At 24.0% G+C, this 27841-nt stretch overlaps 1 protein-coding gene across 3 annotated transcripts in view; it reads right to left on the bottom strand.

Annotated features, from left to right (window-relative positions):
* Window positions 1-27841, bottom strand: part of LOC122853432 (rho GTPase-activating protein 20-like) — a 95146-nt gene that overhangs the window by 64183 nt on the left and 3122 nt on the right. For 2 of the 3 annotated variants that reach the window (XM_044153911.1, XM_044153919.1), the window contains 4 exons: window positions 16423-16612; window positions 16172-16356; window positions 9769-9814; window positions 9367-9539 (listed from right to left, as the gene is read on the bottom strand). In XM_044153911.1, coding sequence (XP_044009846.1) covers window positions 9367-9539; window positions 9769-9814; window positions 16172-16356; window positions 16423-16612 — 594 coding nt within the window. Of the gene's footprint in view, window positions 1-9366; window positions 9540-9768; window positions 9815-16171; window positions 16357-16422; window positions 16613-21869; window positions 21923-27841 lie in introns of those variants that run through there. The other variant, XM_044153928.1, reaches the window with a different exon arrangement.

The following is a 27841-nucleotide window of genomic DNA, read 5'->3' on the forward strand; positions in this document are numbered from 1 at the left end:
TTTTTTCAGACCGTTACACACGTTTTTCAATGGTAAGATGTATAATTCCAGGTACCAATGAACATAAAAAATTAACAATACAAAGAGAAGCTTAAATTTCAAATTTTCCAAGGACTAAGACAACTTCCAGACATGTGGGAGACAATAATTTTCAAAACATGTGGAAAACATTAAAAAAAAAAAAAAAATTCTTTTTTTTACCTGTTTTTTTATTATTATTTGTTTTTTTTTTGTGATTTTTTTCACGCAAGTCAAAGAAAATAGTGGCTAGAAAAATATTCCCTCAAGGATTTTTCTTTATCAATTTTGTCTTGTCTTTTTTCATCTACTTCATCTTCCGCCATTTACATTTTACTTAATATTCTTTTTCAAAAATCCATTTATTTTATTTGGCCTTTACTTTTATTACTATCCATTTTATTTATTATTTTTTTTTTTTCAATTAGCTAGCCTTGGACCTTTTTCGAATTTAACATTTCCTCGGTATCTCTTATTTTTTTGTTCTTTTATTTTTTGCGAAAAAGGACAATAAGTGTAACCGTAAATCCCCAAGTGCCATTCATAAAAAATCGTTAGTGCAAGCTTATAAAATTTTCATGTTACTTTTCTATGTTTTTTTGAAAAATAAAGAAAAAAAAAAACATTCATTATCTTCGGATTATATATTTTTATTGGCAACTTTTACTTTTTCTTTTCTTATCGCAAAAATATACTGTTATTTTCTATTGTTTGAAATTTTTAACGCATTTTATTTTTTTTTTCTATTCAGATTTTTGTACCTGAGCGAGGAACATTAAATCACTTAATAAATATTAACGTCAATTTATCCCAATTTTCTCTAGTTTTTTCTGTTTTCTCTTTTAGTATTTTTCTTTTGTGTCAACCGAAAATAATTTAATTTTCAAAAACGATACTTTTTAACATGAAAAGAAATTTTGAAGATAAATAAAAAAATAAAAAATAAAAATTAAACGAAGTTGCAATTTACTTTGAGACTGTAACCCCGTCACGCCCATAAAGGTCGATGGTGCAACGATCCTTGACTTTGAAATCACCTGCAACAAAAGTGACTCGTTGCGCAAGATTTTCAAGAGAGACTTTCATATAATACAATCTCAATATTTATATATACATTAAGTAGAATAATCGAGTTGAAAGTCTGCACTTTCGATCATACATACAAACAGCCTATCCTCAATATTGTTTGATCATTATCCAGTATTAAGTTCAGAGGCGCCTTTAAGAACACCCATCAAGAAAAATAAAGATAAAATAACTTAACTATGTCACCACTAAGATCACTATATGAAGAACAGTAGAATTATATATATACTCAAGTTAAAATTTTATAAATAAGTAGATAAAAAATACACCTGAATATGTATTTAGCTGAAAAAAAAAAAAATGACTTGATACACACCCATATATGCTACTGAACAATAAAAAATTTATACACATAATTATATAGTGTATTGTTAAATTTATATGATGCAAAAGATAATATTATTCAAGTTCTAGATTAAACATAGACTTAAATTTTTCAAGTAATATATTGAAATTAAAAATTGAATTGAATGAAAATGACAAACAAAATTTTATGTTGTTAATTATTCTGAGGTATCTTTTGAGAGTGAAATGATCTAACAATTTAATATCATAAAATCATTTTTAAAATTTTATGTAATATTAAATTAATTAAGCATCACAGAAAAATTAAATTGCCAATTGTGGAATTTTAGTGAGGTAAATATATGTAGATGTTAAATATAAAAAATATTCACGTTCATTATTAAATGATATATTATTTTGAGGTGTAGTGAATTCAATATACTAACGACAACTTGTAAAATAAAACATAAATACATATCAATTATGTCTTTATAGTTTGTGGAATACTTGTAAAACATCGTCAGTCAAAAAATATACTAACGATAAATTTAATTTTACTATCGTACTTGAGAATAACAAAAATAGAAAAAAATAAAATTCTAATTAAACTATTTCCTCTTGTTTATAACGCTCAATTAAAATATTTACAAAACAAGATATCTAAAAAAAAAATGTAAATAAATTTATATATTTCTTTTTCCTTTTTTTATAATTAATATATGAAAAATATGAAACAACTTTAAACTATTTAATTTTCAAGTAGCAAAAACATATTTTTTTTTAAATACCGCATAAAATGATATGTAAAAAAAAAAAAAAAATTAGAGTTAAAGGAAAAATAAAAAATCTAAAAAGTATATATCTTTCAACATATGAGTCGATTTACCATGTCATTACAATGAGGCCTCTTGGTCGGTGCAAGCAACTGTTTGTCTTATATGCATATCGAAAACCAAGCCGGCATTTCTATGCTGTATATCGTCGGCAATCGTGAAACGTTTTATTCACTATCTCGCTTTTACAAATACCAACACACAGCTATATTAAAAATAATAAGCATGTATTTGTGTGTACATATTATTGTATCCAGGAAATTGGATTAAAGTTTTTGCAAAAGAGTACACAACACTCGGAGGCTGACCGGTTACCATTTTTTTTTTTTTTTCAATCAAAAAAAATATATATAAAATAAAATAAATAAATTTTTTTTTTCTTCATTCAAGTACATGGAGACTCCAGTAAACACATGCATATCTATAACATCAACTTGTGTGTGTGGTGTGTTGGAAGTTGAGACACGCCTTCAACTCTTTGCCATACAAAAAGATAAAAGATTACAACTATCGTCCATTTACCTTCACACACACACACACATACACAAATACACTATTTTTTATATTTATCTTAAAGAAAAGAAAAATTATGTTTTTTAAATTATCCTCAAAAAAAAAATTAAATTTTGTGCCCACTTGAAAATTTTAGCCAATAAATTTAGGTTTTTTTTTTTTTTATTAAAATTCAAAATTTCGTCATTATGAAAAATATAATTAATATTAATAAAATATAATTATCATTTTATGTATTTACTAAAAATTAATTTAAATTTTTTGTTTTATAAATATATCATGATGAAATACCGATAAATTAACGACATAAATATTTAAGAGTAAAATATAAATTCAACATAATAACACATAATGACATGTTGAAAGTTTTTGTATTATTATTTAAAAAAAATTTTTTTTTTCAACATCAAATTTACTACAATATAAATATATAAATAATAAATATATAAATGCAGTTAATAATAGAGAATCTTTGATAGTAAAACAATGAAAAAAAAAGGAGTTATTTTTTTAAATAAAAAAAAAATCAACAACATTTTGCTTTCTCTTTCTTATAAACTGGCAAAGTAACAAGATCAAAGAACCCATCACAACAAATGTGTGATATTTATTTTTATATTAATAAATTTTATTTGTAAATTTAATATTGATTTAAAATGTGAGATATCGAGTAGCTGTTATTTGAAGAATAGTATTTGCCAATATTTATATTGTGGTAAAGAGGCATACTTAACAAGTGCATGTGCAATATGTGTGTCAAACTTGGAATCATTGTAAACCCATAAAATACTGATTTAGTCACATAGATGTATAAATCCCGGAATAGAAAATATTTTATCGACATATTGTATATTTGAATTATGATAATATCTCTTATCTTCAATATGCATTTGAAACAATTTTAGATATTTTTTATTTTCATTTCTTTTTCATTTCGACTATAAATATATATTTAAAAATATAAAAAAAAATCATCTCAATCTTTGATAGATATCATGCTGATATACACACGCGAGAATATATATTAAGTACTTTTAAATAAAATAATTCAAAAAAAATAGAAAACATTTGAATGAAGTGAAAGATATTTTGATTTATGGATTTTATAATCGGATTTTGACACAAGATTAATATTATATTGATATTATTATTATTATTTTTACTATTATCGATGGATTATATTGTCTTTAATTTTTTATGATTAAGTTCAGTTTTTGATTTTGGGACAGGTCACCTGAGTTTAATGGCCCCACACTTCTTATCCGTACACGAAATATATGAGAAAAAAAAAAAAATATGTAATATAATAATAATGTCTTGACAAATAAAAACGCAAGGCGTGAATAAATATATATCATAAAAAAATATATTATGTGTATTTACATGTGTATGTTTATAGTTATGATTAAATTCACTTCGTGCGTTGCATATATACATATTTTTGGATAATAAAAAAAAAAAAAAGTTCAAGAGTGTAGAGTTCAAGATACGCGGTGCAAATCCCTTCGTCTTTTGTCGTTAAATATATATAAGAAATTAAGATAGAAGAACAAAAAAAAAATAAAAATATATATTGTGACACACACAGCTAATAAAATTAAAATTTATACGTTGATATAAGAAACACGTAATATTTTTTTTTGTATTTAAAAAATATAAATAAATAATGATAAAATACTTGTGAGTAAATTTACGCAATGAGAAAAAAAATAAAAAAAAATATACAAACATTTATTAAAACAATTGATTTCCGTTTGATCTCTTTTTATATATCATGAATTGTTTATTATTATTTTTTGTTTTATACATTGTCAACACGGAAATATTCATGTACATTAATAAACATATAATATATGTGTGTTTTGTACCCGGTAGAAAATAATACTTATCGTGCTTCAATAATTCACAACATGGTGTGTGTCTTAGTATTACGTGAACACACTGGACTCGAGTTAAAAAAAAAAAATCTTTTATTCATGATATCATATGTGCCTAGGTACATATCATTGTAATTACAACCGAGTATTCAGTGTATATCGTTTTATTCAAATTTGTTATTTCAGAGTGTAATCATTACAATTCTCCTCTCACGATCTACATTTTTTTTTTCAATTACTTTTATGATTATTATTTTTTTCAAAGGGGAACACTGATAAAGTCACTGAACTACATTAATTTAAAATCAGTAAAATTATTTTAAATTATAAATATATAGAAATTAACTATTTTTTATTTATTTATTTATTCAAATAATTTTATTAATTGTATAAAATAATTTTATTCAAATTATAATAGATTTATATATTCAATTATATTCAACGATAAAAAATAATTCTTATAATGATTTAAAATTCAAAACACGATTCACGAAATGCAAAAAAAAAAAAAAAAAGGTGCGAATATTCACAGCAATTTTTTTAAAGTCAAACTTTGGCAGATAAAATTTATACAAGTATATCCAAAAAATCAAAAAATAAATAATACATGTAATCAATTAATTTACATGTCAAAAATAAATAAAATTATTAATTTTCATTTTGTTTACTTGTCGGTATATGCATATACTAAATTTATATTTTATATTTTTCTTTGACATATATTAATTGTTATTCAAAGTGCTTCGGCATTGTAAAGTTGCTTGTGGACACGCAATGATGCACGCGTGACGTCCGGCCTCGCCCCTGATGAATACCGCGTATATTATTTAAACAGTCAAACATCAGATTCAATTTTTATAACTCATACAACCGAGAAAGGGTTATTATTTAATATACGAAATTTAATTTTTACAGCTATTAAGTACAACATGCAATTTCCTCATTCAAAAATAAATAAATAAATAAATATAAATAAATAAATGAAATATCAAATAATTGCGTACGAATTTTTCATTTTAATTTAAATATTTAAAAATTAACATATATATCTTTCAAATAATTATGCAATTTAATCGAAAGGATAAATAATTTAATTTTCAATTGCGCGTGAATAAAACTTAAATATAATAATCACCAAGTTATGTTTTATTGTACAATTAAAATTATTTGAAAAAGAAAAAAAAAATATTCTCACGTTTAAATATCAATAAGTTATTGATGTGGAACAATAATATGTTTCTTTGGTGCGTATCAAATGGGTGCGTCGATTGTAAATTATTGATAATAATAATTGATAATTGATCACTGATTGTTCTTGTAAGACTTTGTATGATATTTAAAGAAAATAGATTAAATATTGTGTATATTTTGTAAATATATATACTTTCACTAATCATTTGTATTTTTCAACAAGTCAACACTCATTTGTGCATGAAAAAAAAACAATATAATTAATTTACATTATAAAGTGATAAGATTTAAAAAAAAAAAAAAAAAGATTAAAATTGTTAAAGTTTTTACTTCATTTTTTGTTGATTTCTATAAATATCATTGACACAAAAAATTTATACACATGTATGCATATAATGACGATGAAACATATCGAGAAAAAAAAATAAATAAGTATAAAAAAAAAAAAGGGTAAATTGACCAGCAGAAATAAATATCTTTCCCTCAGCTGTCTATGAAGTATAGCAAACTCATGGCAATGTGAAATCGACACATCGATAGATGAAAATGATAATAAAAGATTCTTGTTTTATATCTCAAACTGTATCTATCCAATGTTGAAGTACTTTGGTATATTGTAAGACAGCAATTTGTATAGTAGTTTACAAGTATCCAACATATTGATGTGAGTTTATATATCAACTTTATATGTATACACACAAACAAATACATACGTCAATGTGTGATGAAAATTAGTGACTGATTTAACTGATAAATCTTGATATCAATGAATAATTAAAAAACAAAAAAAAAAAAAAAATGAAATAAGTATAAATTTTTTATACACTGGCATCGTAGGAATAAATAAATTAAAGAATAAAAAAAAAATTATTTTATAATTAATTTCCGTCTAATTAACAGCAAAGTGTTGGTAAATCTCCAGGTGGTTTGATATCGTGTGTGTTGTTAACACCCCTCTTAACAACACCCATCGACAAACAGATCATTGATCGGCAAGGTGATCCAGACATGCAGGAAAATGAATTTACGAGAGTCCACATCATCATCATCACCATCATCGTTTTCAAGTTGGCGTCGATTAAAAAATCTAGACGTCCATCTCAACGACATAAAACATTGATATACACACACATGTACATTGACAATAGTATATAGAAGCCGCCATGGTGGCTGGCCTTGAAAACATAATGATTCCCTTGGTGGAGGACAAGAACCAAGACTGGGCAGTCTTCTCGCCATCGATAAGATGAAAATACACTCTTGTCCATTGGATCATAAATTTATACTTGCATGTTATGATGATGCTTGGGGCCACTCAATCATTTGGCAAGACCTTTTTTCATATTTTTTATTTTTGTTAAATTATTTTTTATTATTTATTATGTGATGATAAAAATAATTTTTTTTTTTTTAATTTTAATAAATAATAAAAAATATAATTAATTTTCTTTATCAGTTTGGGGTTTTTATTTTTTTTTTTTATTATTCTTGATGTAGACAATATGTGAAATTGATTATTAGTATGATGATTGAATTGATGAAGAAAAAATATTAGTAACAAGTGTATTATAACTTGAAGAATTTACTTGTAAAAATATTATTAGAAAAATAGGTATATATATTTTAAAATTTACGATAACGAGCTTAAATCGATTCAACGAAAGAGAAGATACTTATTGGCAATAAGTTAAGATTATGTCTTTCTTATTTTATATATAGTATAGTTCACAAAGGTTTCCATCAACATGAGAAGAATATATTTTTTCAAAAGTTAACGTCTTTAAAGTTCATGATGGTGTGGTGTAAATGCGTAAATGTTTGAAGGGAAAAACAAGGAACTTGAAGAGTACAAAAAAAAAATAAATAAAACTAAAAAAAATAATAATAAGAAAAAGAAGATGAAGAAGAAGTAGGATGAGGAGGTAATACTCTACCGGTGGTATTACTTCCTCGTTCCACAATCCACTACATCAACTTGCACGCGGCATTCATACCAACGCATTCACTCATCCAACTACTTAAAGCACTAGACTTTTTCACTGACGTTTGTATTTTTCTTATGGTTTATCAAGAATCACAAAATTCATATTAAATTGTTACACATACATATGACAATTGTAGCGTGCTTTAAGAGTATAATCAGATGCGGAATTGAATCAATCAATTTTAGATATATTTAAAAATAAATAACATGATAAGCAAACAGATTTTTTAACTTAATTAATTATCAGCAAAATATATTGCAATTAATTTAATTAAAAAGAATTTCACTGACGGAAAAACAAAACGAAAAAAAACAATGTAAGGGTTTAATATAATAAAAATAATAGAATTAAGACGATTGGGCGTTTTGAATGTTATTCAAAATATATATATAAATGTATTGAAGAACATGTAATATATCGTTTTTATAAAGAGCCATATTTAATAACAGTTATCGCGTTCTTTGGTATGTTGGAATCGTTCATCAGCCTAACAGACAGTCCTCCTTAAAGTCTTGCACTGTTTTTATTGCCCAGTGGGTGTAAGTCGATACGTTAAGCAGATGATGATTATCGATTATCGATGTTATACTTCAAATATATATATATTTATATATATTTAATATACATGATGAATAATACACGTAATAGTGATGATGATAATAAATTTAATCGCGTATATATATACAATGTGTAAAATTCCAACGGATTCTCCACGCGCGCATACATAATATCATCAGTATCATCATCGCCTCAATCGAAATATATATTATAATAGCAAAAAAAAAAAAAAAATCAACTTACTATTTGATCGTGCAATATATATGAGTCGTGTGGTATATCAGCCTATAGTACATTACATATATATAATACAATAAACAAATAAAATAATCAAGTAAATTCTACAACTATTATAAGGATCTTGTCTCGTGATGTGAGACTTCCTTGTTTACTACAACCAAATGCTGATTATATAAAGAACAACAACAACAACAATTGACTACCAATTTTAAAAAATATATATAGGTATATACTTGTGACACAATGTATAAATAATACATATAATACATTGACTTGTGTGACTTTTAAAAGGTTAATAATCTAAATGAAAAAAAATAAAAAATATATATATGTACAAAGGATTATGTGCACTAGGTGATCATCCTCATCTTTCTATAATATTATATATATCTAACAGGTTTTTAACTACCGCACCCGCGAGAAAGACGAGTGCAACAAATACATTATTACGTTGCAACATAGAATGACGATAAGACACTTTCACCATTGCAAGTGTGTGTGTGTGTATGTGAGGGGCTGTGTTTGTGTGCAAGACCTTTTTATATTTTATATATAAAAAATATTATATATGCATGCCACCGGCATTATAATTTCATATGCATAGGGACGATAATAAACGAAAAAAAAAAAAAAAAATGATGAGGAGGAGTAGAAAAAGAAAATAATGTGTACGCGTATAAATGCAATGAAATTTTAAATGTCCTCTCTTGTTTATATATCGATAGAATGAAAAAAAAAAAAAATTGTATTATTAAATGTTTTGTTATTTCATTGACTTACCGGTAGAAGAAGAAGAGATGATGGGTTGTATTTTGCTGCAGCTTGTAAATGACGAAAAAAAACAAGTATTGGATTTTCATGTGCTTTCAATTCATCGAGTGTTCTTCTTGCTTCAATGTAATCCTCTAGGTAATACCACTGTGATGACCAGAAAGAGGCGGGAAATAATTCACCTGTCCATGAAGAAGAAAAATATTTATATATACGTATCATCTTGTGATCATCGAACGATATATATCTCTTGCTGATTCTTTCAATTCTTTTTTTTTTTCTTTTCATAGATATATATCTACTTTTCATGATCAATATTCACGCATGATATTAACTTCTAACAGACTTACTATACAATCATCATTTATTTTTATTTTATATGTATATATTTCATATCAACAATAAACTTACTCGGTTTAAATGCATCAGCATCCCAGTGTTCCAATGTTTTTTGAATCTGTAAAAAAAAAAAAAAACCCACAAATATGTTGAGAATATTCATTTTTTTTTTTTTAATCAAACGATAATATATTTAATTTGAATATATATATGTATATTTAAATAAATTTTTGGACAATATCGAGTGACTCAAGAATTTTTATTTGAAAAAATAAAATAATAATAATCTAACGCCCACTCTTGTCAGTTATATATGTATATACCTCTATGTTAAAATAAAAAATAAAAATAAAAATTGAGTGATCTAGAAATCAAAGTATATCTTTATATACTGCGTGTTGAATAAAACGAGTAAGAAAGAGAAAGAGAAAAAGAGACAAGTGACTTTCATGACATGATGACACATCGATGGTCAATGACCTCCCCCACATGCCGAAACAAGTCCACATCAGAGTCACCATCATTATCTTGAGAATATAAACTCGCACATATAATATTGTCGATGAAAGCCACTCAATTATATTCTCCATGAAAATGCAAAAAATAAAAGAGTTGATAAAAAAAAAAATATAAATATTTAAAAAATAAAAAAAATGGCTCTCTTTCATTTTGCGCCGATCGATTGATCATCCCCGCATCAGCCAGTAGTGTATATATATATATGCAATCAGATTTCACTCGTTCACCAGCTCACAAACTATATGGTTTATATCCAACATGTATGAAGCTGATGGAGACTCTCAGTTTCACGAAGGTTACCACCGCCTGGGAAGTGAAATTCTAGTTGTCACGATTATAGGTACACACATATATATACGCTGGCTTTCACGACTTCCGGACAGATTTATTTCATCATTTTTTTTTAAATCTTATTTATTACTTTTTAATGAGTATAGGTCCCATATCATCAAGCGTGACAAATGTTTTTTTCTTTTTTTTATATTTATAATATCATGTAAAAATCAATAAATAAAGTAAATTTTATTTTTTATTATTGTTATTCTAAATTATTGTCAAGTTCAACTTTTGAATATCAATGTAATGTGGGTGAGGCAGCATGGTTATTGTTCGTTATCTATGCATGTATAGCAAGTATATGGCACAAGATGGTAACAAACAATATCAAGTTCGTCTTACATGCTTGCCTCTCAATGTATTTATGCATTGCATTATAATTTTCAATGACAAAAAAAAAAAAAGAAACTAAATAACAAAATAAAAGAATTTTTTATATTATATGTATTTAAACCTTGCGGCTTTTTACCTTGACAAAAGATAAACCCGCAAGTTCATTATTATCTCACAACTTAAAATATATGTATATTAAGTTATTTTATTTTTTATTTTTTTCATGTGCACATGTGAATAAATACCGTTGCTTCTGTATTCATCTAAAGAAAATGATTTATAAATTAAAAACTGCGTTTAAATAAGTGAATTGAATAAATATGTTGATGTGTATATGCAACAATCTATCAGTACGTGGTAAATTGATATAACGTGTGCTCTATTTTGCACATTATATATTGCTATACATAATTGACAATATACATGTATCATAATTAGTCGTAAATTAAAAGTTAAATCGTGTTTTTTAAATAAGTATGTAATATGCTATTTTAATTTTATAAATAAATTAATGAAGTATTATTTGTATTTGAAAGTTTCTTATTAATTTTTTTTTTCCTTCTTCAATTATAAGAGAAAAAATAAAAAAAAAAAAAAGAGTTCTATAAATTATTTATTCTGTAAATTATTATATATTTTTATTTAATTTAATATTTATTATTTAAATTTTTGTTAATCATTTGTCATGAAAACAAATAGAAAGACACTCCATTAATGAAAAAAGTCAGAATATATTTATGTCCTACGTTGATTTAAATTTACCAATGGACTTTTGCCATTTATAAAATTTATTTAAAGAGAAAAAAAAATAATAAATATATTATAGTATTCTTTTTTTTTTTTTTCATATAACTGTCAGATTTTTTCATTCGAAAACGAAATGATAAATCGAGCAGAGATTTTTGATTCATTCTAGTTTGTTCAGGCGAAATAAAAATTTATTATTTTTTTTATTTTCATTCATAATTCAATCAAGTTGATGTTCTTTCATTCCACTAATAAATAAATAAAAATGTTTACTTATTTTTCTACTATTTTTGAAATTATATAATTAAAAACATAAATTATATTTATTTCAAATTGAGTCAAATTATATCATAATGCGATATTAGATACTTTGGCATTTGTGGTATGTAAATTTGAGTTAAATTAAAAAAAAAAAAAAAAATTGATAAAACAAATCTCAACAAACATTCCAATATGTTTTGTATCATGTTACTTATCGATTAATTTGCTATTGAAAAATTCTTTGAATTTACAAATGCGGACAATCGAGAGCCAAGAAAATCTATAACATATACATACACTTACACGACACTTGATGAAATTACAACAAATATATATATGTATGTATACATTTGCAAATAAATAAATAAATAAATAAAATAATAATAAACACATGTACCACAATTATCATATACACGTATACAAATAACGCGCAAAAACCGGTCGAATATTTCAATGATTCAAATTTAATCAAATAGAGAAAGCGTAATAATCAGTTGTAAGTATATACATATATATATAAACTTGATAGTTGGTTACTTTAATTTAATGCAACGTAAATTTATGACAATTGTCGGTGCAAGCCAGTTTAAGATATGCCCTTCATTTATAATATTCCCTCAGTAACTACCGGGCAATTAAACCGCCATTTCTATGTGCCTATATATATACATCAATTTGTTGATAAAAAAAAAAAAAGAAAGAAAAAATAATAAATATAAATAAAAAACAAATATTTATATACAACCAACAAACGTATTATGGTTTAAGTGAAAGTTTTCGTCATGTGTGCAATTTGCACCATCATTGACCTCCCAAAAAAAAATTACTATTTGAACAAAATAAAAAAAAATATATATTTATGCAAGTAGAAAAGAGAAAAGTGATAAACAAAAGTTTAAAAAATAAAATGGCAATTGTAATCAAAGGTGAAAGTGAGACAAAAAGAGTTGATGATGTGAGATTGCTTGACGCGACTTTTTTTTATTTTATTTTTTCATTAAAATGATGACGATCATGGTTTTTAGCGTGCGAATATTATAAAAATATGTAGATGTATACACTGATAGGAGAATTTATTAAATATAAATAAATTTTATATTTGGATAAAATATAAATTAAAGAATTATTTATTTGAATGTTTTTTTTTGCATATAATAACTATAAATGAATATTAATTTGTTGATAGTATTTTGTTAATAAATATAAATAAATATTTAAATGATTTAAATAATATTGTGATATTAATATTTAAATAATCAAATTACATCTGAGATAAAATATTTGTAAATAGAGATGTGTTTCAAGTCAATAAAATCAGAATAAACATCATTTAGATTTAATAATGTTACACGAGCAAATAACTAACGTGCGAACGAGATGATCATAGATATTTATTTGTAAATACATGTATTTATAAAAATAAATTAATATCATTGTAGATATTGTAACATAATAGCCAGGAGGGAAAAAACAAACTTTCTCTCATCAGATGATGACAAACACTATAATGGTCATGATTCACTGCCGAATTATTTAGTTAACTTTTCAAAATAAAAAATGAAATCATCACATCTATTCCACTGAATCATTCATTAATGCAAGTTCACGATCATCACCCACAAAATTCGTGAAAATAAAATTAAATTCATGCAAACTATATATAGTGTTTGTAACTTTTCTTAAAAAAAGAAACGGAAATAGAAAAAAAAAGGTATATTCCTAAAAAAAAAATTGACTGAGAACAACAGGAAGATTCATATCGATTTCGTAAAAGAAATATTTGCCCAAGAATTTTTTCCCTCAATGGACCGTAAAAAATTCACGTGAACTTGAAAAAAAAAATGCCATATAAATGAATGCAGTGACACACAAGCACGTTAAAAAAAAAAAAAAAAAGGACAGATAGTTTCACGTGGCTTTCACATTTCCGTCTGTGGCAGTGAAAACGTATAGATACATAATATTATGTGCATATATGTATTTAATTTGTCTATATAGGTATATGTTTATATATTTCGAAGGTTGTTAATAATATCATGATGGAAATAAAAAATAGAATGTATTATATCCGTACATATACGTATGTGCAATGTATAAGAGAAGCGATATGTAATTGAATATGCGAATTGTTTATATATAGACAGATAGTCAAACAATGTTTTAAGTCTTAAGACATCAAAAAATCATTGTATTTAACCAGTAAAACCTCGGAATAAAATTGATAGATTGTTGCTTTAAATGGGGTATATATACATATAGTAAAAGCTGTGAGTCAAGTTTTACCAGGTGCAAAAACGTAATTTACGAGCTAAGAAACCAACGTCGTTCAATGTCGTTTGTTTTTTTTATATTTTATTCTTGTTTTTCATTCTCATATATATATATTACCCTATGTACCTACTTTAATCTGTATCTCATATTTTTTTTTTATCTTATTTTTTTCATCAACGCTTGATTCACTTTTATTTTTTTTAATCTTCAACAAGTATGTATTTTTTATATACAAAACTCAATTGCAAAAATTAAACAATAATCTCATTTTTAATTTTAACATGAAAAACAATTAAAATTAAAATTTTTCCATGATCAAAATCATTCGAAATAATAAACACCTAAGAGCCAAGTATATTTTCAAAAAGGGAAATTTCGCTTTAATAAATCTTTTTTCTAATTGCATTCGTCGAATACAATTGAGGTAATATCCTTTTTGTTTTTTTTTATAATAAATAAATGAATGATAATGATAATATAGTAAGTAGATAAGTAGGTATATATACAGCAAGGTTTATAAAATGTTGAATAAATTTTTTACCTGATTAAGTATATTTTATAAATGCCTACATCTGATGTTCATTCACATTTTATCGTTTATTTAAAGGCGTTCAACACAAGTATTTGTGGGTATGAAAATGTGTTGTATATACATGTATATGTTTTACTCTGAATTAACTGCGGTTGAGTACAGCCTTGAGGTGTCCTTTTACCTTGCGGTAAAAGATATGTACCTTGTCTTTTATTCGACCAACGCGCAACGTTCCATTTTCATTATTTTTATTGTGTTTTTTTTTATTTTTATTTTTTCAATTCATTTAATTTTTTATTTATTGGCATTTGTATGTGTCTGTATTGTGGTTTTGGAACCGGTCAGTATACAGCTGCTATATTGACACGATGAATTATTTTTTTCGAAGCAAAGGGTTATTAAAAAAAAAAAAATGAAAAAAATTAACGAACAAAAATTTTATATTAATGTCTGATAGAAACTTAACAAGACTCTTGAAAGAAGATGAGAAAAAAAAAATAAGAAGGCTATCATACAGGAGCGTGAATAAGATTTTTTTTTTCTTTTTTTTTTAATTTAAATACAGTGACTACCAAATTTCGTTTATGGGTGTATAACATTTGAGTTATTTCGTTGAACTTGCATAGTCAATATTTATGAGGGATTGCTAACCACTACCATTACTTATCAAAAAACTTGTTGGTTTTTTTTTTTATTCTTTTGTCCAACAATGATTTTTTTTTTTTCTCAAAATCTTTTTTTATTGTTTTATATTTTATTTTTACTTAAACACCTACTATTTTTTCATTCCTAAAAAAATACCAAGTATCCGATTTTTATTTTTCTATTTATTTGTTTTCTTAATTTTTTTTTGAAAGACCTAGTTTTTCTGAGCTCAAGTTTCTTTTATTATTAGAATATATGTTTTTTTTTCTTTCTTATTTTCTTTTATTATATTTATTTTACAAAACTTTCTGTTTGATTAACGATAAGTTGACTTAATAACTGCTAACTTGACTCTCTGTTAAATAAACAATTCGTTATGCTTAGCAAGGGATTAAGTTTGAACCGACAAGACCTCCACGTAGTTTTTAAACTAAACAATCTATTTTTTAATTATTATTACTATATATATACGCTTTATATTTTAGTTTTTTAACAAAAATATTCAAAGCCGTTTGGGAGATGATCGTAAATATTATTTTTTACTCGAGTTTAATGTTAATTTTAATTGATATAATCAGCTTTTCTTTTTATCAAAAAAAGAAAATAATCTTTAAAGTTCAAATAAGATAAACAAGAGACATCTGTAGAAACAAGTATGCACTTTGGATTTATGAGCAAGACTGCTATCTAACTTTGATGGTAAAAACTTTTTAAATAAACTACAAACGGTAAAACAGTTATCCATTCGTTCTTTTATAATGAATCGCAGTTTTTTTTTATCACAGGAAATTCATCAAATAATTCAACAAAATAGCAATTTATTGTACTTACCCTTTCACATAATTCTCCACTGAGTTTTGAAAGATCCTCCAATGGTTTTAGAATAATTTCATAATATTCTGGATGATTTTTTGCTAGTGGACGACCATATAATTCTTTAGCACTTTTTAAAATCTGACGATATTCATCTTCAGCATGTAAAAGTTTTTCTGTTATTCTATATCTTTTGTCAGTATCTAAAAATAAAAATACATTTTATTAAAATAATAAAAGGCTTAAAATTTATTTATAAATATACTGACCTCCAATTGGATTAAATTGCCTGGCAGCATCTTCAATAAGTAAAACTTCACCATGAAGAAGTGCAAGATCAGCAGCTGGATCAACTTCGGCCCTGGAACCAGCCAACAATAATCTTGGTCGACAAACACGATACTTTAGTAGTACAGGGGCAACAATAGTTGACACTGAACCCGGTGATATACCAGGAAGCTGTAACAATAATAATAAAAAAATCATAATAATTAGTTGGCATAAATAAAAATTGATTATGTATATCTGTAAAAAAAAAAAAACAAAATAATAAAATACATATATATTATTATTATAAAATCCTTGCATGATAGTGCGATAAATATTTGTTAATTTAATTTTTGTTTTTTGATTTTAATCGAATGAAACGTGGCAATCAAGTGGCATATATAATTTACGAATGAATTGGTTGGATTGGTAGGGCGATCAAAAACAAGATTCGAGAGTGAACGTCCAAGAGCTCGTCCTCCTTGGCCCACGACCTTGCCATGGACCCTCTTGTTAATTGAACACAAATAATAATACAAATAAAAAATAATAAAAATATTTGAAGAAAAGATGATAGATATATATAAAAAAAATAAAAAACCATAAGATGAAGAAAAAAATTTAAATAAATTAATTTCAAAAAATTTAAATATTCAGACTTTTAATATGTTTGAAAATTGTTTTTTTTTTGCTTTTCATTGGACTTTTACGACCGGAAGATTTAACAATATTTACGGAAAATCATTAGTCATTAATTTAATTTTGATGTTATTTAAAACAAAAAAATTAAAAAAATATATGATTGAATGAATGAATGAGAGTTTATCGTGATGGTATAAAGTTGACAAGTGCAACACGTTGTACTCTCGCTTTTTAATATCACATAAACACAAACAGATGAACAAAACCGGAATCATTAAGTTGAATGTAAATTGCATAATTATACTGGTATTGCAATGAAGATAAAAATGATGCTTTGATGTCACGCGCTTTTCTTGTCTTCTTCATGTCATTATAATATCTATTTTATTAATTTTTGTTTTTTTTTTTCTTTCTAATAAATAATTATTTTTTACTTTATTTATTAATCGAGTGTTGTTATTTAAAGAAAAATAACAAGATTGTAAATAACATTGCCTATAATATTTGTTAGAATTTTATTTATTTTTATATTTTTTGATGACGTATCGACCAGGTAAATGACCATTCATGTTTTTTTTTTTTTTTTCTTTAATTTATAATGATGTTATTATTTTCATCATTTGATTAAACGACTCTTGATTGCTTATTTCCTCAAGACAATATTTAATATAAATTTTATAAAATTGATTATTATAATTTGATATATATTTTAGATTTAAAAATTTAAAAATAATTAATTTGTTAAGAGCTATTTTGTCATATATATAGTTTCTCATAAAGATTGATGTACAGTAAAACATCCTGCCCCTCCTAAACTCATTACAAGACAATAACTAACATTACAATTGATTACAATATATATGTCAACCAAACGGAAAACTATACTTCAAGCTAATTTATTTTTATCTGTAGTACAACTCTATTTACTCAAGTGATATTTTTAAAATAAAACAAATTGTTTGACCAACTTCATGAAGACAATGGTCAATGGCTCTTCTAGACTTGTAACACAACAACATAATTTTAAATTTAAAAAAATATATATAAACTCAAAGAAATACTCTCTGCAAGATTGACCAAGCATTAAAATAATTATCTTTAAAAATATAAAAACAACAACATAAAATATTAAAAAATATAAATATGTCGCTTTTTTTTACAAGGTTGATAAGCAATAATTGTTGTAAAAATTATTAACATGTAGCCTTCTGTTTTCTTCGAGTGGGTGATATATTAAAAAAATAATAATTTATCACCTTGACTTTATGATGTAAAATAAACATTAAATAATTAATATATATATTTTTTTTTTTCATAATTATAAGTAGTGTATGATGACAAAATTTTCGAGATAAAAGTTATTAAAATTATAGACCAAATAAAAATTAACTTTAATATGAAAATTGTCAGTGATTTGATCAGTAGTAATTTTTTTTTAATCAAATGGAATGTCGAGTGCATTGAGTAAATATATACTTGAATAAATTGAGTAAATATACTTGGCATTTAAAGTTTCATTTTTATTTTATTTTTTTTATTGGGTTGTTGTGTTGAGAGATAGAACAATAAGTGGCTTGTTACCAGTGGTTAAACACCAATGAGATGATGCAAAAAAAAAAAAGAAAAAAAATGCACTAGTCTACATTAAAAAGAAAAAAAAAAAGCAAATAGAATAATGATGTACTTGTATCAAATGTCGAGAGTCACATATGATTAATAAAACTTTTGTATAAGTGTGTGAAAAAATTTTAAATTCGTTTTCTTTTTTTTTTTTTTTAATTTTTAAAATAAACTTTTTGTCATTTGAACACAATTCAAAGTTAAAAAAGAAATCATGTGATTTACTGATTTTATATCTGTTGAAGAGTGTTATTGAAATGAAAATTGTGTTTTATTTAATTTAACAATTTTTAATTATATATATAATAATGATGATTAAATGATTAATTCAATTTGGAATGTTATTCATGTGTTAAAACAATAATCTAGACGTGTCAAAAACGCCTCTTCAGCAGATAATGGGCGTTGATTGATAAAGCATGAATTATTGTTGATGAATCATTATAAAACAATGAATCTTATTACGTCGATTATGTTCTTGGAGTGTAACCAAGACGACTTTTTTAAAAACTACATTTAAAAAATCAGCATATTCATGATTTAAGATTTTTTTTTTTTTTTTAGCTATATACATCTTGACAAAAAATTTGTATATATTTAAATACAATATATATATTTTTGTTAAATATTTATTTTAATAATTTTAAATATTGTAAAACTTTCTCAGAGAGTTATGGACTTTCGCAGAATAAAAGTGATAATTAAAATTGTCGACTATTTTTTTTCTTTCTGCATTCATAATTTTAGGGTGGAAAGTTGTTTATAATTTTTCTTTTTTTTTTTTATATCTTGTTAACACATATGAGTATGATTTTAATTTAAAAAAAATAATTATCAACTGTTATTAAGAGAAATAAAAATTATAGCAATTATCTATTTACTATAAAAATTATTAAATCTATCGGTCAATTGAAATGGCATCAAGCATTCGAAGTAAATTAAAAATCGCATATGAAAATATCAATTAAATTTAATTTAATTATTGAATTACTATAAATTTTTTAAGATATTATATAAATTTTAAGTTTTAACCTTCATAATTAATTTATCAATATATATATTAACCTGACTGTATTTTTCTTATTTTGATTATGTCCAGTGTTTGTGTAATTTTTATTCAAATGGCCTTAGTTATGATAATAAAACAGGAAATAAAGTTGTATAAATTTATTGCTTTCTAGTTTTCAATAACTCCATTAAAAAATAAATAGTCACTATATTTTTTATTCAGTATATATCAAATTATTTAATAATAAAAAAAAAACCATATATTTTTAAAAATTAAATATACGTTTATTTATTTTTACTGTAAAATGTATATACCTATATATCTTTATAATTATAATGATACAAGATCAAGCCCTTCTAATTTATCCAAAAGTATAAAAAAAAATTCACGAATTTTAATGAAGCCTTAAAAAAAAATATATATTTACAAAGCTAAAATTTTAAAAATGAAATCGCAGCTATTTCCAAGATTAAATTTCAAAATACCTTGAGTAAACTATATAAAATATATAATATTATATTATCTCCATCACCTTGAAATTTTATTTATTTTTTAAGTCTATACAAGTCCTCGAAATGAGACTTAAAAAATTAAAGATAACCGAGCAAGTGTTTCCTTGATATTTTAAACTCTACATTAATTATTAATTATTAATTAGCTTGTGCAACAATAATAAATTAATTAGATAAAAAGAAAACTCATCAACAATTTTTAATTAATTTTGTAATTTTTAAATATAGTCAATATTGTAAATACGTAGGTGTAAAATCAAGTGGTGTGTAGGATGCGCCCTCAATATTATCATTTTTTTTTTTTTTTTTGGCGACAACGCTGTTATTATTAGCAAAAAGGTAAAAATATATTTGAATATTATGTAGGTGGACAACGAGATCGACTAATACAAAATAATAATAACAAAAAAAATATAAAATATAATTCATATCTCAACAACTAATAAAATTTTTACGTCGTTGCATGATTCACAAATAACTGAAGAAGAATAAAAATCAACGCGTCATCAGTTACTTATCACAAAATAAAAAAAAAATAATAAATAAAAACTAATGATAATTGTCACTAAAGTTTTATTCATCAATAAGAAAAAAAAAATTAAAAAATAATAATGATAATAAATATATATTAAAGAGAGTGAGTAAATTTGTCACTTTTTTTTTCGTTGACCTGTATTACTCGGTCCAGTGCGTCACTTCCGGAATAACAATGTCATTTTAGCATAATAATAATGATATTAAAAAATAGCAAAATATATAGGTAGTACTTGACTTGACCCGGTAACACAAAAAATAAAAATTTACGGATGTACATCACGGTAATATAAAATTATTGAATATAACTATTCACTTTATATAATATTGCAATATAAAAATATGGCAATAATGATCGGACCTATTGAGTGTGTAGTTAATAAACAAACCGTTTCCTTATGTACAAATGTCAATTGAACAACAATTGTACAAAGTTTATAGATATCGAAAGCTATGTAATATAAGTTTCATCGTGCCGCTCATCTTCGATTAGTCGCAGTAGTCACGCCGATTTTATTATCGATTCAAATTATTTTCTTATACACGATACGTAATATACTGTATATAGACTTGTAATCGTGACTTTAAAATTCGCATTTTACCCAAGTGTCATGCTTGTTTTTTTACATCGTGATTGTAAATGAAAAATAAAAACAAAAACGCATTCATTCTGATTTTTTTTAAACAAAAAAAAAAAATATTAATAAATATTATTTATTAATATTAAAAGTTTTTTTTTTGTTTTTTTATTAATTTAATATATTTTATTTAAAGGTTGTCGAACTAGGTACCATCATAAACTTTCTTTGATTATCACTTTTTTATTTTTATTATCTACCTACTCATAAATTGTTTTTTATATCTTTTTTTTTTTTAAATAATAATACAACAAAAATGAAAAAAAAAAAATAATGTTAATTTATTGGAAATAATTATTAATCATTTTATTTATTTATTTATTTTTTTTTCATATTAAAATAAACTGTTGGTGTGTGATCTAGGAAATATCATAATCAAGTGCATATTATATTGCACTGTGATAAGCAATTTGCGACGCATAAATAAATAAAATATATTACACTATTTATTTTTTTTTTTTTTGTTTATTTTTGTATAGTAGTTATAAACATACCGTTATTACGATAATGGTGAAAGTTATAATGTCCGAGACATCCATGCAAAACATCAAAGTTCATAGGCGATATTATTTTTTCACAATTTAATATTATTATTAAAATATTAAAAAAAGAAAATAAATATATATATAATATCATATTGTTGTCTTACTAATATTTTTAGACTAAAATAAAAACCCGAAAAATAAATTATGACATTTTCTTATTGGTGTGTATGTGCATTTAATTTCATAAATTCGTCGACTCGTGAGACAAAAATGGTAACGTTTAAATGTAAAACTAGTTCGCCTACCCTCTATTTCATATCGCCAACATGCAAGATTTTTTAAAATGATTATAAGATAAAATAACCGTTAGATTCACACAATTTGATAAAATATATTTAAAATCAAATAATGTGGTAAAAGTGATAATAATAATTTAGATAAATATTTTAAATTAATTAAAATAAATAAATTATTTTGTCAGAATATATTTTATAATTTATACAGCAAATTAAATAGTCTGTGAATGAATGATTCATTTTATAAGTGTACTCATAGCTCAATCAAAATCATCATTTATTACAATTATTCTTTTTTCTTTTGCCGCTAAAAATGCAGTATTAATAAAACTAAGAATATATATTGTAGTAACGGTCTTGTGAGCTCAAGCGAAAGCAGCAGGTATTTGAATTTTTATTATAGATAAAAAAAAATGGCAAAGATTCCACAAGTTAATTTGTCCAAATCAAAAAAAATAATAATAAAATAAAAAGCTATATTGATGGTTAGATAAATGCAAGTGTACAATTTTATGTCGATAATAATATTAATCATTATGGATATGTGAACAAAGACGTTAAAAAATAATAAAAAAAATAAACAACAACATAATGCAATTTATCAGCAATCATCACAAGCTTCTGGGTCAAATGATTGAAAATTTTTCCTCAAATATAAATAAAAATATTTCCAGAAAATAATTTCCAGGATAATTATTAATTAATGATTCATCAGTCAACCCATCAGCAACATGAATCATGATGTTAAAAATCGTTTGAATAAATAATTATTATTTAGTTAATAAATTTAACTTTTAAACGAATTATTTTTTTTAAACATTCTAATATTTTTATAATTTTTAAAATGAGATTAAGCTCAAGGAAACTTTTTTTTTTATATCACGATTTTCTTCCTCATATGATTTTTTAAAAAAATTAATGTGACTTGATAATAACAACAGATGTAATAAGAGAAAAAAAAAATTCTCAACATTTTTGGTTAAATAAAATTTCAAATAATTGCATATAAGTGAAAAACAAATTAACATGAGTAAATTAGAAAATTGTCATACGAATGATATAAATATATATAGGACACGTGTATAATTTGTCCTTACCACGAACAATTAGATACATGCAAAGTTATATTTTGTAATGACTAATTACTCATGACGAAATTACTTCAAATGACTTTTGTGACAAATATAATTATAATTTAAAAAATAAAAAAAATAAAAAAATACTCCAAATAGTGAAAGAAAAATAATTATCAAATATTTTTTTTTTTGATAGTGTATATTTTATTATGTGTGAAATCGAGCTGAGAGAGGACCGCACCTGAAGTCACTAATGTGGAACAATTTAGACAGATATGTATTCAATATAATAAATCATTGAGTTGAAAATTTTCGATCGGTATGTTTATTATATTTGAAAAATTAAACCACCAAGACACGCGATATATAAATTCAAAATTTATTATATTTATTTAATAAAATTCTAATTTAATCAGTGATTTTATTAAATTATTTTTAATATCTGATTAAAAAAAATTAATAATATTCTTCTTTTTAGATTTTATCATGAAATACCAACTGACTGACGGACTGCTGATTTTTTTTTTTAAATTTATTTCTTATAACCCATTGTTTTAATATTATCAAACAATTATTTTTTTTCTTCGTAAATTTTATATTGTCAAACAAAAGATAAATAAAAAAAAAAAAAAAAAGTTAATAAATATTTATATTGTATATAGTCAATTATTTCAAAAATTATTATAAATGCATGAAATTGATTTACGAGTTGTAATTTTAGAAAATAGAAACGTTAATCATAAAATGAAAATTATTAATTAAAAATAAATAAAAAAAAAAAGAACAATCGATGATTTGAAAAATAATTCTTTCAACACAATAAAGTGTAATATGCATAAAAATGTTCAATATGGCCTTGAGATTGTATTATACTCTTTTCATGGAGTCTCATGGGTTTGTGACGTCAGTTGGTATATGTACAATGTTGATGATGATGATGACGATGATTGACACGAGAGCCAAGTTGGGCCAAGTATTTTAATTTCTATATGTATTATTATTACAAGAGTCATATGCATCAGAGCAATTTGTTTGCTTTTCCATTTACACTGCACTATAATTTTATTTATTTCATTATTTATTTATTTATTAGCAATTTAAAATTTATAATTTACACACGAGTTCCTCATAAATTTAAATATTTCATTTTTTTTTTTATTTATTTATTTTATTTCACATGTGGACAAGTCAGTGTTGCGAAAAATTCCATGACCATAAAATAACTGATTAAATCGTATTTAAAGAATTTCTTTAATTTTATATATTGATTTGATATTTTATATTTTTTTTCTATTAAATTTTAATAAATTTATTTTCACTTAAAAAAAAAAAGACTTTTTTTTTCGCAAGATTAAGTATTGAAAAATAATTTTATCGTAAAAGTATGATAATAAATATTAAAATTTATTTATATTTCATTTTTGAAAAAATTATTTATTTATTTATTTGTTTTTAAATATTTGCACTAGCCTTGGAACTTTTTTTTTTTTTTTTTCGACATTTGTATAGTGTTAAAAAGGTCGAACAATATTGGAATACAAAATTCAATCGGTTTGAATAAATATTTGTAGACAAGACAATTTTAAAATACCAAAAAAAAAAAAAATAATATAAAAAAATATGTTTGAGGCGTGATGATTTTAGGTCCATCACAACCTAGTTTCTCACTAACTGACCTTGCTTGTTGATTAGACATTTTTTTAAAATTTATTTTCTGTCTGCAACACCATGATCGTCATCATCATCACCATCATCATTGTTATGTCATTCAATTCGAACAAGACAAGACCCATGTCTTCGAAACATGAGTGCCTTAATAATTTATTTAATTTTTAATTTAATATTTTATTTCAATTCATTATAACTTTTTTTACTTATCTACAATTTCTATAAGATGATTTTATTCTACTGTCGTTATGATTTAAACGAACCACACACTGGCAAAAATAATCTTTTAAATACATGACAGTTTATCCTGATTTACGAGAACTTTTTATTTGATCAAAATATATTTTTTATACTCGCCAAAATGAAAATAAATACTAAAAAATAATTCAACAACAATATATTATAATAGTCTCTAAAACTATTATCAAATTTAAAATTACTAAAAAATTCTTAACACAAAAATCAATATTTCTTTGGTGAAATACAAATATATTTCAAGTAATTTTTATATGAAGGGAATAACAACTTGAGACTTGTTAAATCAAGTTCAAAATTAACAATAACATTGCACATGCACATTTATATATGTGTATGTGGTTGAGTGTATAATTTGAGCCTTGAGGGATCTTAGTGTGTGGTTTTAAATTAAAGTATATTCATACTTGCGTATTTCAAGTATTTTACAAGCCAATGATCCAAGCTAAACAATAAAATATATGAGGAACACGAGAATGATTGTAACGATGACAACAGAATTATTAGATGCATTGTCTACCCGATGACTGATCACAGAATAAACATTCAACAAAAATAATAATATTAAAAATTAGTCGCATTTTTTTTTTTTTTTTCTCAACGCGTATGTCCTTCACTCGTATTTCACACTGTGAAAGATTTTCTCAAACATATATTTATTACCTACTATTTTAATATTATTATTATTATTCATTCACCAACACCTGTTACTTTCGACAAGTGCAGATTGACTTTTATAATAATATTATATATTTTTTTAATAACCACATCGATAGATATACTCATCAAGGTTCTTTGTCATTACACGTACCATGACATTAAAATATATTTAAAAAAAAATATTGTAATGTATATAAAAAAAAGTAAATACTCATTGTTTTTTATTATAGTATCTTTAAAATATATTTATTATAATAATAAATATAATAATATATACTATTTGTATAATAATGAATGGAAAAATAAAAAAAAAGAATAATTTAAAATTGTTTTGTAATAAATAATATATAACCAATAAATTAAAAAAAAAAAAAATAATATGTTGACAAAATAAATTAAATTGATTTTAGTGTTATTCATATGTATACACAACTATTTGATGGATGGGAATTGCATTTTACAAATGGTATGAAATACGTGATTGCATGACAAGAGAATCGAATTAGCATTGAGTATAAATTAATGGCATTAGATGAGCAAAAGTATCGTCACTGTGTTACTGTATAAAGAAATTAAAAAAATTAAAAAAAGTAAAAATAAAAATTGCAGATTTACGTAATGTCGATAACTTTAACGATAGGATATATTTATATTTGTACAATTCAATGGTTTTTAAAATCTCAAGTCTTATCGACAAGAGTATTTGTCATGTGTACACCTCTCTTTAAAGAAAAAAAAAAAACGCACACGTAATACAAAGGTCACTACGCGTACCATATTTTTCATACTATTATCTTTATTTTCTGTATTTTTTTTTTTTTTTTTACTTTTGTTATGTTTATTCGAAGGACATTGCACAATGGGTTCTCGATGATGAAAGAAAATATTTTTTATCTTCCCAGTATTATATCGAGAAAATTCTTCTTTTTATTTTTCTTTCAATATTTAATTACGACAGTTAGTTAGCCACACAATGACCTCGTCATTAATTTAAAAATAATTTGCCTAAAAATAATCAACTATCCGGCAAATTGGAAATTACAAGAGAAATTTTTCTATAAATTAAATGACGTTTTTTTTTTTTGCGTTCAAAAAATAGATAATTGAGGAAAAAAGAAAAAACTATATGTATCCGTATCATCTTTACTTGTAGAGACATTTAATTGATAAATATAAAAAAAAAAAAAACTCGACCCATTTCATGAAAATTTCTTTAACAAGAGAAAAGTCGTTCACCAAGTTTCCAATTGACTGAAACTGGACACCCTTGATTCACAATCTCGAATGCAATAAAATACGTAAAATAAAAAAATAAGAAAAGAGAAATAACAGCGATAACACAGAGGTCCAGATAAATAAATAGAAAAAAATTAAATACCAGAAATAAAACAAAAAAACCAACAAATATATAAGAGAATTTCACGCTTGGACTAACCAAATTCCTGAACATTGATTTTTTTTTTTAAATGCACGAGTGCAAATTGCTCAGATAGACATAATAATTAACGATTGTTTTCAGATATATTCTCATTATTGACGTGACAATTTATGGTTCTTTGTTTCGCCATATTCAATATGGAGATAATAATTTTTTTTTTTTTTTTGTTGATTTATATGAAACAAGTCAAGCCAAACAATTCCACTTTCTTGATTTATACTATTTAATAACAATTTTATTATGATAGACTAGCCAAGTTGGTGAAGGAACAAATATTATTTGCCCTATAATGTTCAATTGGAATTTAACCGATGGCCTTATTTATGTATTATTTATTATTTTTTTTTTTTTTTTCTTCTACTGTTTATGTATATAAAGTGGTACTTGGAAAAATAAAGATAACAAAAAAAACATATGATTAATAATTGACGGTTGAATTTAATAAGCAACCTGGCATGTTTTATCCTACCTACCAATTGTAATATCGTTTGGGTCACTTCTCAAACAACATCGATATTAAATTTAATGTGTAACGAGGTAGCAAGTAATTTACGTACTTTTAAACTTTCACTTGATTTAATATCAAGA

This window comes from Aphidius gifuensis, linkage group LG1 (assembly GCF_014905175.1).
Source record: "Aphidius gifuensis isolate YNYX2018 linkage group LG1, ASM1490517v1, whole genome shotgun sequence".
NCBI lineage: Eukaryota > Metazoa > Arthropoda > Insecta > Hymenoptera > Braconidae > Aphidius > Aphidius gifuensis.